At 36.9% G+C, this 13,409-nt stretch overlaps 1 protein-coding gene across 1 annotated transcript in view; it reads left to right on the top strand.

Moving 5' to 3' along the window:
* Positions 1-13,409, top strand: part of Zir (dedicator of cytokinesis) — a 667,641-nt gene that overhangs the window by 490,707 nt on the left and 163,525 nt on the right. Inside the window, exon 36 of the mRNA XM_090407837.1 lies at positions 5,060-5,191. Within this exon, the coding sequence (XP_090263963.1) occupies positions 5,060-5,191 (132 nt within the window). The remainder of the gene's footprint in view (positions 1-5,059; positions 5,192-13,409) is intronic.

A 13,409-nucleotide genomic window follows, 5' to 3' on the forward strand; every position in this document is an offset into this window, starting at 1 on the left:
CTAGTCCTCCCACCATCAGTCCTATTCTCAAAAATATCTTCTGAATTAATCTTATAGAAACCTTTCAGTAATTTGAATGTCTCAATCATATCACCCCTTTTCCTCCTATCAACCAATTTCTGCAACCCACAAATCTTCAACCTGTTCTCATAAGGTTCATTCCATATTGGTCACTCGTCTTTGGATCCTCTCCACCTCCTCCCCCATCCATAAGAAATCCTGGCACCCATATCTGGGCACCCTAGTCTAGTGGGGTCTTATCAAGGCTCGATACAGAGGAACAATAACTTGTTTGTCTCTGCTTGTTAAAGTATTTTTCAGCATCAAATTCATCAAGTGATTTGATGAGCTGATTTAGCCACTTTTGCGATGTGCCCCCTGAACTTCAACTCCCTATCCACCAACACTCCCAAATCCCTGGCCTCGTCAATCTCCTGGAGTACAGTTCTACCAATGTGATATGCTGCTGCTAATCTTTTCACCCCAAAATGCATAACCTTACATTTTGCCACATTAAATTGACATCCATTCTCCTTAGCCCAGTCCTCCAAACTATTCAAATCATCCTGCAAAATTTTGACATGCTGTGCACTCACTATTGCTCAACCCAACTTTGCATCATCAGCAAATAAATGAACAGTTCCTCTCAGATCCTTTCCTATATCGTTAATGAACAAGTTGAACAGTAGTGGTCCAAGAACAGAACCCTGCGGCACATCACTAGTCACACCACTGATCTTGATAACCTTATCTCGCAACTGCCTGAACCCATACTTGTGATGGGTCACTTTAACAGTCACAATACTCTATGGGGTAGTGCCAGCACTAGACGAGGTCGAATCATTGAAAACATTCTTGATAATAATAACCTTTCCCTTCTAAATAATAAACTCAATACTTTCTTCCATATGCCTACCCGCTCATATTCTGCAATTGATCTTACAGTCTGTTCCCCTTCCATTCTTCCACTGCTCATGTGGGACGTTGAAGAGAACATATATGAAAGTGATCACTTTCCTATTCTTTGTACAATGTCTTCACAGGAACCATGTTCACCCACATGGATACCTATATGGAAAATGGACCAGGCTGACTGGAACACTTTCTCTCATCTTGCAAAATTTAATGCTGATGCCATCAGTCAAACACCTATCAACGAAGCTGTAAAATATATAACAGAATGCATTGTCCAGGCAGCAACAACCTCCATCCCAAAAACATCATCTCGGTTTCCAGTCTATCCAAAGCCTTGGTGGAACCCAGAATGTCAAGCAGCCAAAAAAGATCTACACAGAGCATGGAGCATATTTCGTAGATACCCCACCACATCAAATTTAATAACTTTCAAGCATGCTCGAGCCAAAGCTCGTTATATAAGACATCAGAGTCAAAAACAATCATGGATCCAATTTACAATATCAATTAATCAAATGACCAGTCCAAAAATTGTGTGGGATAAAATCTAGAAAATGAAAGGCAGTTATGGTACACACTGTTTGTCCACCTTAGACTATAATGGAAGTGTTCTTGCTGATCTCAAAGCTATTGCAGATACTTTGGGAGGAACTTTTGCTAAAATCTCAGCAACAGCTTCATATTCTCTGGAATTTTTAATACTGAAAGAGCAGCAAAAGAAACAAAGGCTTAATTTTTCTACCAATATTCTTCAGCCATATAATCAGCCATTTGTTAAGGAGGAACTAAAATGAGCTCTCCTACAATCTCACCCTAGTGTAATAGGACCTGATGACATTCCATTATGAAATGATAAAACATCTATCATCATCTTCTATGGATCTCCTTCTCTTACTATACAATAGAATACTTGCAGAGGAAGAGTTTCAAATTCTTGGCATAACTCAATTGTCATTGCTATCCCAAAACCAGGAAAAGATCCAGCACAAGCAAATAATTACCGACCCATTGCTCTGACCAGCTGTCTTTGTAAGATACTAGAGAAAATGGTTAATGCCAGACTTCTCTGGTATTTAGAAAGCAACAATCTTCTCTCCAGTACACAATGTGATTTCCATAGACATCGATCAACTTTAGACCATTTGGTTCATTTAGAAACTTGTATAAAAGATGCATTTCTGAAGCAAGAACATCTTGTCTCAGTTTTTTTTACATGGAAAAAGCTTATGACACAGCCTGGAGATATGGCATATTAAAAGACCTCTATAACCTAGGTCTCAAAGGACCTAGGTTATAGAGGACCTAGGTCCTTTGAGACCTTCCTATATTTATTAAAAACTTTCTGTCCAGGCAAACTTTCCAAGTCAGAGTGAGAAGTACGCTATCTCGACCATATCATCAAGAACAAGGTGTTCCCCAAGGCTCTGTCTTAAGTGTGACCCTTTTTGCTATTAAAATTAACTCAATCATTGAACAGCTTCCTCCCACTATAGACAATGCTCTATATGTTGATGACTTCACAATTTACTGTCACTCACGTAACATGAGGGTAATTGAAAGACAACTTCAGTTGTCCAGCTTATTCAAATCAGCAAGGATTTGAATAAGCTGGACAAATAGACAAATGAATGAGTATGTTTAATTCAGCTAATGTAGTCTTGAAGTTTGGGATACATTGAAGGGAGGCTTCATACTCTGTTCTAGGAATTGTACTGGAGGAAGTGGGGGGCAAGGGACCTTGGGGTGATGACTGATAGAGACATATTGCAAAAGCAGTAAAGATAGCCCAGATGATTGCTGCAGTACTGGGAAGGATGCTGATGACCAGCATGGTCAACAGCATCCTGATGGACCTTTCACAATGAGTCCTGTGACTCCATGGAGGTCCTGAATGATAATAATAATTTGAAAGAAAATTGCGATAAGAGATAAGTAATATCTAAACTTAATCATGTACTTCTGTCATAGTACCTGTACACCTCTTGAGGGTTCATATCAGGAAATTGATGGCAATGATGATAAAATCTAGAAAATATCCTTAGCCCATCCACAATACTATGTGCTAAAGGTTTATAACATTTTGTGGATGAAAGTAACATAAAAAAAGATATAGATCTAGTCATAATCCAAATATGAACATCCAGTCCAATTTCAATATACATTTGGCCTTTAAGTTTCCTTTGTCTCTTACTCTCCTTTTTATTTTATGGTCTTAATGTAAGAATTTATTGTATAATTATCATTTATTTAGTGTTCCTTTACTTTTTTTTTGTTTTTTTTCTGCCTATTCCTGACACATAAATTATTTTTTTTTATATATTTATCCCTCACATCTGAACACATTATGAGGAATGTGTTCAGAATAGAGGTAGATGAAATAAATGAAGAATAAAAGTAGGTTTGATGCATTTGCTGTTCTACTGAAAAGAGGTATTGGGCAGCTGCTGCACTTGTAACATGGCCAACACTAAACGGGGGGGAATGTTGTTTGCCAATTCACCTGTGACCATTGCATCTCTGAGATAGAGATTGAAGTGAGTTTGTGAGAGAAGGCTAATGAGCTAAATTGCTCTCTTCTGAACAAACAGTGAGAATTTTAGCAAAGTTTTAGGTGTACCACCTCAAATGTGAGAACAGAAAGAGATAAATGTTTGTCTTTTATATCTAGATGATGATTAGTATAGTTAAATGGTGTTCGTTGTTATTAAATGTCTCTATTTTTAATTTCTCTTTTTATTTATTCAGATCATTTTGACTTGATTTATTCCTCCCTTCCTTGTTCATCTCTTACAAACCCAATTCCAATTTTAGAATCAAACTTAATAATGTGTGTAGTCCTGTTGTTTATTCTGACCTGTGCTGTTGTATAATATATTAAAAACATAGAGTTGACTGACTGTACATGTGATTTGATGTAGACAGACTGTTTAATGATCCAACTCTGACTCCAACTTAATGATCCAAATCTAAAGATCTAATAATCTGCAACCTTTTTCCTGGAAGGACTTTTAGTCGCAATGAATGGAAAAGGGGTGAATGCTGATCAACAATTCTTGTGATTAATGTATTGCTGGCTATATTGTAACATTGTTATGTAACAGACTTATATCCCTTCCAGTGCTGCAAGGTACCATATCCTATCATAATGTAGTTGGTATTGCATTTACATTAAGATTATATGATAAAATTTGATAACATTCCACTTTTTTGGAATGAACTCGAATGTTGAATGCAGGTCAGATCAGTGCTTCAAACAGTGAAGTGTGGCGTAATTGCAAAAGTTATGAAGACAAGCCAAAGAATTTTTGCTGCAATATTGAGGAGGACATTGACCAGCAGAAATAAAAGGATGGTGGTTCCATTTTATAAAACTCTGATCAGACCACACCCAGATTACTGTTATGAAATCTGATCACTGAGATTTGAATGAGATAAAGTAACTATGGAGAGTGTGTTGAGACAGATCACAAACATAATATCAGAATTGTACAATGTTGGTTATGAGAATATACTGAAGGCATGCAAACTACAGAGTTTGGTGAAAAAAAGATGAAGGAGGGGGATACAGTTGAGACATTTAAGCACGGTACTTAGTGGATTAAGATTGGGGAGATTTTTCATATGGTAGAAAGAACAAGGACAAGGGGGAACCATCCTTAAAAGTTGCAAAAAAAAGTAGTAAGAGAATGGGAAAGTATGTTGTTGGCATGAAGAGTGTTTGAAGCATGGAATGCATTACCAGAGAAGGTGGAAAAAGTGCAAATACTTTAAGAAGTGGTACAATGGACTTTTTGTTGTCTCGGGTGAACCTCCCACAGAGTCTTATGACTCCATGTAGGTTAATAACAATAATAATAGTAATTCACACTGATGGAAGAACTAATGGAAAAACCCCAATATGTTATTGAAGTGTATGCAATTTAAGTTTATCTGAAATATACTGCTATCCCAATGCTTATTTCAAAGGTTTGTAGTTAAGATATGTTATTTATAATTTTGTAATCCATACTAAAGCTTTCCTGTCCTTTGTCATTTTGATTGGGAGAAAGTTTCTGTGTTAGATGTAATTCTGTGATAAATCACTGACTATTCCATGGAAATTGATAATAATAATATTCATAATATGCATTTTTTTTTTTTACAGGGTGGGCTCTATGAGGCTATGAATGAAGTTTACAAAATATTAATTCCTATAGCTGAGATGCATAGGGACTATAAAAAATTAGCAAACATTCATGATAAACTGCATGAGGCATTTACCAAAATTGATCAGCAAGTAAGTTAATCAATACAATTATATCATCCATTCTATCTAGATGTGTATTAAAATTGTGCACGATTCTTATTTATTTTTTACTGTTACTATTTAAAAAAAAAAAAAAGTACATCAAAGAAATAGATATTTACTAATTCAAAATAGTCCAATGAACTTGAGTTATTTTAAGAGCAAATTGTTTTATTTCAGTTATAGCCTGCCAGGACATGTTGTTTACTTTGAAATTACCAAAAAGGCTGGTACAGCAATATTCATTATATAGTGACCATTCTCTATTGTCCATCTTCTCAATCTAAAGAGAACTAAATTGTAAAGAACTCTTCTTGATCCTTTTTTCTTTTCTGACCTAAGCCCCAAAACAGAACAATTCATGCCGACTGAGAATTTTTTTAGGTTTATTTCTGTGTATATTCTGTGACCATCCCCCTCCACACACACACACACACACACTTTTGTTAATCTGCTATTTTGTCTCTCCTTCATTTTGCCTTTTCTTGATCCTTTCTATGAAATATGCTAATAATGACTTCAAAAGCAAGTTTCCTACTATAAATTATATATTTAGTTTAATCCTTTATCCAAGTTCTTGTTGAGAAGCTTATACGCTGGTTATACATGATAACTAATAATTAAGGAATTGACAGCGTACACTGGAAATATAAATTAAATAAACTTTAATATATACTTTCCGATATTTCGGCAAACATCACGTTGCCATCTTCTTGAGAACTTAATACAAAGACAAGTGCACGCAAGTACTACATAACAGCAAATGAGAACCGAAGCTAGGAAGCTACCGTTTTCCTAAAGTCCTGATGGTGCCCCCTGGCGGGCTATATTGGTAGTTCTTGGCCTTTGTGCTGAAGTTCTTCTGATAAATGTTTCCCAAATTTGGGGCAGTCTTATGCATCCAAATTTGTTGAGGTTTGGCATGTTCCTAAGAGCTGAGGCTGATTCCATGAATAGTCTTTCATATTTGAACTTGCTGCGGTGTATTACTGTGGCTTTCTTCCATCTTATTCTGTGGCGAGTATCCAGAGCGTGGTCTGCAAGCCCAGAGTGGCTGTACTTGTGAAATCGGATGTAATCCTTGTGTTCTGAGATTCTGATATTTGCTGTCCTGCCTGTTTGGCCAAAGTAGGACAGTTTACAGCTGCAAGGGACCTGGTATACACCAGGTAGGTCTAGGGGAAGTGATTGGTCTTTAGTGGAGCGGATAAGGGATGCCAATTTTCTATGTGGTCTGTAACAGGTGGTCAAGTCATGTTTTTTTAAAATTTTGTTGATTTTTTTCCGAGGTGCCTCAGATGTAGGGAATGGTGATGGATTTAGAGTAATCTTTTTTGTGAGGGGGAGGGGATGGTGGGTTGTGGATAACTGGGTTAAGTATTTTTTGGATTCTTTTTTTTTTTTGGTGGGGGGGGGGAGCTGTTGGCTGAGAAAGTGTCACAGATGTGATTTAGTTCAGTGGTTAGGGCTTGATCATTTGAACAGATTATTTTTGCCCTGTTGAATAGTGTCTTAATAACTCCATATTGTTGTGAGGGGGGGGGGTGATGGGATTGTTGGTGAATGTATCTGCCTGTAAACCCACAAACAAAAAAACCCACCCATACATCTAATGTATGGGTGGGCAATTCAAAGCAAAGGTGGAGCAAGCTCCCTCACTATTCTTGAGATTTTCTCCCAATGTAAAACACAGCTCCTAGGAGATGTAATACTGTCATTACATTATGAGGAGAGGTCACTACCCAGACTGGTTTCAACCTTTTTTGAGGTCTCATCAGTGAGTAGGTAGGCATGAAACTAATATATCGTAGTTCGCGATCTTAAGTTTCGCTTACTGGCTATAAAACAATATAAAACAACAAGGGATTTTTATCCCCTTAATTTCTATTAAGGTTGCCAGAAAACTAGCCGTTTGGCTTTTTATCTTAACTATAAATATTAATACACCTTTATGGCATTCGTATAGTGAAGGTATGTAAGTTCTTTTCACTAAGCTTTGATATCTTCCAAGTCTACCTACTCACTGATGAGACCTCAAAAAAGGTTGAAACCGGTCTGGGTAGTGACCTCTCCTCATAATGTAATGACAGTATTACATCTCCTAGGAGCTGTGTTTTACATTGTGAGAAAATATCAAGAATAGTGAGGGAGCTTGCTCCACCTTTGCTTCAAATTACCTACGCTGATAGTTTTTCAGCATGAAACTCATAGATTGTAGTTCGCGATCTTAAGTTTTGCTTACTGGCTATAAAACAATATAAAACAACAAGGGATTTTTATCCCCTTAATTTCAATGTTTAATCCTGTCATCATAAATAGAATTTAGCTTGATATAATTTATAAATAATTTTTATTTTATTTTTTCACTAGAGGTCATGCCAGTAGAATAACATGTGATGAAATCATTGTTTCTCTAGCTTTCAGTGAATAATGTAACTCAGCTTGCCTTGTATATTTATATATGCTCCAGATGATGATCTTGATATGAAGATCGAAACGTTGGGATAATAAAAAAGTTTTTTAACACGGTTGTAAATTCCATAAAATTTTTAAATGATTGCTGATCACCGTGTAATGTAACACTAAAAGAAAGTTTTAAATGAATGTAAAGCCTGTTCTTGAGCCGCTAGAATAAATCCTTGTGTTTCTTTTTTTAATATGTCCATATTGTAACCATTGCCACATCTTGTTCATGTTAATTTTTTCCTCAGTATCTCGAAGAAATTGGCCATGCAAGGGTTTATTTTTCTAGCATACATATCAGTTATTTTGCTGTTCCTTTTTGTAATCAGATTTGTTTCCTGTTGCATTTAGAAGGCCCTCTTACATAATTGCTTGAAGCATTTGCTCAGAGCTGTTGTCGATGTAACTTTTTAAACTAATTTCTGCTTCTTTTACAGTGTTTCTCACTTGCAGCAGACCTATTCTCTTATGTTATTTCTATTCTCCTATATTGCAGCAGACCTATTCTCCTATTGTCTGCCTATTCTCCTTCGTAGGTACAACTGATCAACATCACTTCGTGGATGTAATGCATGATGCATAGTCATTAACTTTCTAGTTTTGCAGTCTAATTTGTCCAAGTCTTTTTTTGTCCAGTCTATTATGCCAGTATTTATTATTATTATATATATGGAGTCCATGGACTCATTGTGGGAGATTTACTAACATTTCACCAAATAGTAGCCATTATTTGCACAACATTGTAGCACAACAGCTATCCTATTTTGGTTTGAACTCATCCGTTAGATCTGTCATCATCTTGATCACTCAATTCTGGATCCATTTACACATCTGCAAGAAACCTACACGACAAGATCTGTGCACAGTAGTCCAGATTGGAGCTGTATCAAGTTCTTATAAAAGATATAATAAGCTTTTTTTTTTATCTCTGCTTGTCAGTATGTTCTTCAGTAACCAAATAATCCTATGAGCTATTTTAGCCACTTTTTCAGAAGTCAGATATGTTCATTAGTATTCCAAAATTCCAGCTACATTTATTTCTTGCAGCCCACTGCCCTCACTGTAATGGAAAGATTACCACCTGTACATGGGTGGTAATCTTTCCATCCCAAAATGCATAACCTTACCCTTTGCTACATTAAGCTGCCATTCATTCTTCTTTGCCCATATTGTCAGTCTATTTAAATTGTTCTACAAGATCTCTACATCTTCAAAAATTTCATCAAACATCAGATAACATCCATCATACACATCATATAGCAAATTGCTCTTCCCATAATACATGGCAATATACAGATGTGAAAGGAAGGTGCTATGCATTATGAGACACTAGGGTGATTTCCCATCAAATTGTTTTTCTTATAATGCATGGTAATATACAGGTAATGCCACAGAACTGACTGACAATTCTGAATTTGCATTTGTACCAAAATCTGATACAAATGCAAATTCAAAGAATCCTGTGAGATATTAATCTACTAATCCATTCTTAACAAAAATGGTGCCTTAAAAGTCCCAAGATTTTGAATGGCTCATTTGCAACCCACCTAACAGCTAGAAAAAGGACAATTTTTGCAAAATCTATATATTAGATACGCAAATCAGCAAGAACAGAAAGTAATTGTGAACAGTGGTCTTTATAACATAAAAAAAAGGACTTGAAAATAACAGGACTATAGGAAACTGAACCCCAACTAGTAGCCAGTGATGTAGTTTTATTTATCAAAAACACAATATATTTAAGTGTTTAATTATTACTAATTTATTTTTTAATTTTTCTTGAGATAGAGATCAGGCTAGGATTAATGGTTGATCTATGCAATTATGCTGTTGCTCACTGTAGTGTTTGTATCTCATTGGGTATAGATGTATATTCCCATAAATTAAAGATGCCAATAAATGATATTCTTGGTTTAATCCTTTATTCAAGTGTAAGCAAATAAAAATTTGTGCATGAAGTAACATTGCAACTGGGCTACTTGTATGTAGAGGCTAATAACAAAATAATTTTATCAGACAATAAAACTCGGACTCATGATGAATGGTAAAGCTGGTGAAAGTCTTGATCATTACGCAGAATGAATGCTCGCTGAAATTAACTCATAGCTCTTTTTTGCAATGCCGATGACCTATTATACTGTAGTATATGATCTAACTAGAAAATTATATTTACTTTCAAACACTAATGTTGTACTTGTTCTCTCACTTCGGGCACATTTTTTAAAAAAAAATGGATACCACTCGGCGGAAACTTTGCTAAAAGAAGTCCTAAGCATCGTCTGCCTCTGTTGTTACGACTGCCGCGCCATCAGTACACAGTTTAAAGAGAATTCGCAAGTCTTCGTGACAAAAATCCTTACAACTCCCTTTGGGGGAAGCACATCCATCACAGGAGTGTCGATGTTGCATCTAAAAGAAAACTCAGGCGAGTAATTGACTCTAAAATACAAGAAATGAGGTGAAAGCTTTATGGTGCGATGCAGCTCCCACAAACAAACAAAACAAAAAAAAACTATATAATCATCATTAACTAAACATCAAGAAAATATATAATCATTATTAAGAAACAAGCCAATAACATTAATTAATTATATCAGTTTTTAATCTGGAAAGGGCATCGACGTTACCATGACGACTACCCTTTCTATATGTAACGGTCATATTATAACGTTGTAGGGCTAAAGCCCATCGGGACAACTTGGCACCATGAGGGGCACTTTTAGTTAGATAGGTCAGAGGGTTATGATCTGAAATTACCTGTATTTCAGCACCAAATACCCATGTGTCAAATTTTTTCAACGCCTCCAAGATGCAAAAAGCTTCCCTTTCAATGGTTGACCATTTCATTTGACAGGAATTTAGTTTCTTACTGAAGAAAGCAATGGGCAATTCTTTTCCTTGTTCGTTGTTTTGAGCTAAGCATGCGCCAATTGCTGTTGCTGATGCATCCATATACAACTGGAACGGCTTGTCGAGATCTGGAGTATGCAAACAAGGCATTTTTATAAGCTCTTCTTTGAGTTTCGTAAAAGCTTCATCAGCATCAGTAGTCCAAGGAATATTGTTTGGGACACTTTTCTTAGTCAGATTTGTCAGTGGTAATACAATTTGGGAGAATCGTGGTATGTAGTCATGGTAGTAGCTAGCCAGCCCAAGTAGACTTCTTACTTCCTTCTTTGTCGCTGGTGTTGCTAAACCTTTTATAACCTCGACCTTCTCTGGGTCCGGGGAATGTTGACCGGATCCAATCAAATGACCTAGGAACTTCACTTGATTTTTCCCGAATTCGCATTTTTCTAGGTTTACTGTTAAACCCACCTCTCTTAATGTTTTGAAGATTTCATCTATATGGTTGAGATGTTCAGACCATGTTTTAGAAAATATAGCCAAATCGTCGATATAAGATCGGCAGTATGCCTTATGAGGAGCTAGTGCTTTATCCAATGATTTCTGGAATGTACTTCCAGTGTTCTTCATTCCAAACGGTAAGACGTTCCATTGATAGTGACCAGAATGTGTCACGAATGCAGTGAAGGGCTTTGCTTCCTTTTCCATAGGGATTTGCCAATATGCCTTGGTGAGGTCAACTACAGTGATCAATCTTGCTTGTCCTACCTCAAATAATAAATCTCTAGCTATTTTCATTGGATAAGCATCTGGAATAGTAAAACTATTTAGCAGTCTAAAGTCAATGCATAGTCTGACACTTCCATTTTTCTTAGCCACACAAACCACGGGATGAGCCCATTCACTGACACTTGGCTCAATGAGACCCATATCTAACAGTTCTTTGACTTGTCGATCTACTTCCTTTTGTAGAGTGATTGGCACCCTATAAGGTTTGAGTCTCTTAGGGGAACAGTTCTCTGTAACTTTGATGGAGTGCCCATCAACTTTGCCATGACCAGGTTTGGAACTAAAAACATCTACATATTTCCGGAGGATGTCAAAAAGTTCTTGTTTTTGTTCTCCCGTCAAGAGAGCTTTCATATCCTCAAGGTGTTTCCTAATATCTTCGACTGATTTATTCATCTTGTCAGCGGGTGCATAGTGGAGTGTTCCGAAATCTTCATCTAGCTCGAAAACTAGACCGACATGATTAATTCTTTGAATATATGGTCGAAGCTTATTTATGTGGAGCTCCCTGATACTTCCATCCTTCATCTCAACCTTCGCAGAATGTGGTCTAGTAAGTTGGACGACTGTAGCAGGTCCTGTCCAAGTATTTAGAAGCTTATGAGAGGATGAAGGTAACAATACTAAAACCTTTTCACCAACAATGAAGGATTTTTCTTTGGAACGAAGATTATATCTGGAGGAGTATTGTTCTTGAGACCCTTTGGCGTTCTCGGATGCAATTTCATGAGCTTTTCTTAGATTTTCAAGAAGCTCTTGTAAATAATTTTCAATCGAGCGAGAGGCAGTGGTTGGGATGCCTCGTCCACCAGTCCAAATTTCCTTTAACAAAGATAAGGGGCCTGGAGGTAATCTTCCATATACCATCTGGAAAGGTGATAACCCAGTAGTGTTATGTGGTACTTCTCAGTATGCAAATAGAAGATAGGGAAGATGTAAATCCCAGTTTCTTCCATGCTCCTGTATATTCTTATTCATCATCTCTTTTAAAGTTCTGTTCCAACATTCGACAGCGGCCATACTCTCAGGATGTCCTGGAGTGGAAAAACGTGGAGCTATACCTAGCAGATCTTCAAAAGCTTGAGCGAGTTTAGATGTGAAATTTGTACCTTGTTCGGTACAGACCATTTTAGGAAATCCCATCTGAGTAAAAATCCTCATCAGAACATTACATGTAGTTTTAGCACTTATTTCCTTGACAGGTATAGCTTCGGCCCATCTAGTGCATAAATCAACAGCACATATTATGAATCGATGTCCTCTTCCCGATGGAGGTTCTAACGGTCCGACACAATCCATACTCCATACCTCAAACGGAGTTTCTGGTCTGACGATAGGTCGTATGGGGATTCTATCTCTATATGTAGCAGTCCTTCTCATTTGACATCCCTTGCAGCTTTCGCAATATTTTTTCACATCTTGTTTAATAGTAGGCCAAAAGAATGAGTACTTGATTCGCTGACAGGTTTTCTTTTCGCTGAGATGGCCAGCAAGAGGGATTTCATGTGCCATCTTTAAGACATTTTCTCGTTTCACACACGGTAGCACTACTTGTCTAATATTCTTGCCACAAATATGTTCGTTATGAAGTAGAACCCCATTGTCAAACGCATAGTCATTTTTCTGCCTTTTTGCCCATTCAAAACACCTTCGGAGCATCTCATCATCCTCTTGAAGTTTGCCGAATTCGAATTTGGTTTTTTCTGGTATACACTCATTTTCTGCACCTGGTGGGGACTCTATCGTACTGACTGCCAATGCTGTATTGGTTATTTTCGAAGGCATGTCTTCGTCTTCATCATCTTCTGACCGTTTATCACATAAATCTTTTGATTTCAGAACTGGTGTCTCCCAATGATGACTACTCTCATGTAGCTCGACGCTTTCGACCAGTATTTTATAGGCAGAGGAGCTCAGTAGCAGATCGGTAACCAGTCTTCTTGAGACGGCACATGTGACTGGAACATTACCATGTAAATTATCATCAATTTTAATTTCAAAAATTCTCAAGGGTGTTATTTAATTTTCTCCGAAAGCAGAAGATATTTCTATCTTACTTTCTCCATCATGGGGCGTATCTGCCACTAAATCTTCGTGCACTACCGATATT

Source organism: Typopeltis vanoorti, chromosome 18 (genome assembly GCF_054136105.1).
Source record: "Typopeltis vanoorti isolate ZY-2024b chromosome 18, IOZ_Tvanoo_1.0, whole genome shotgun sequence".
NCBI classification, from domain to species: Eukaryota; Metazoa; Arthropoda; class Arachnida; order Uropygi; family Thelyphonidae; genus Typopeltis; species Typopeltis vanoorti.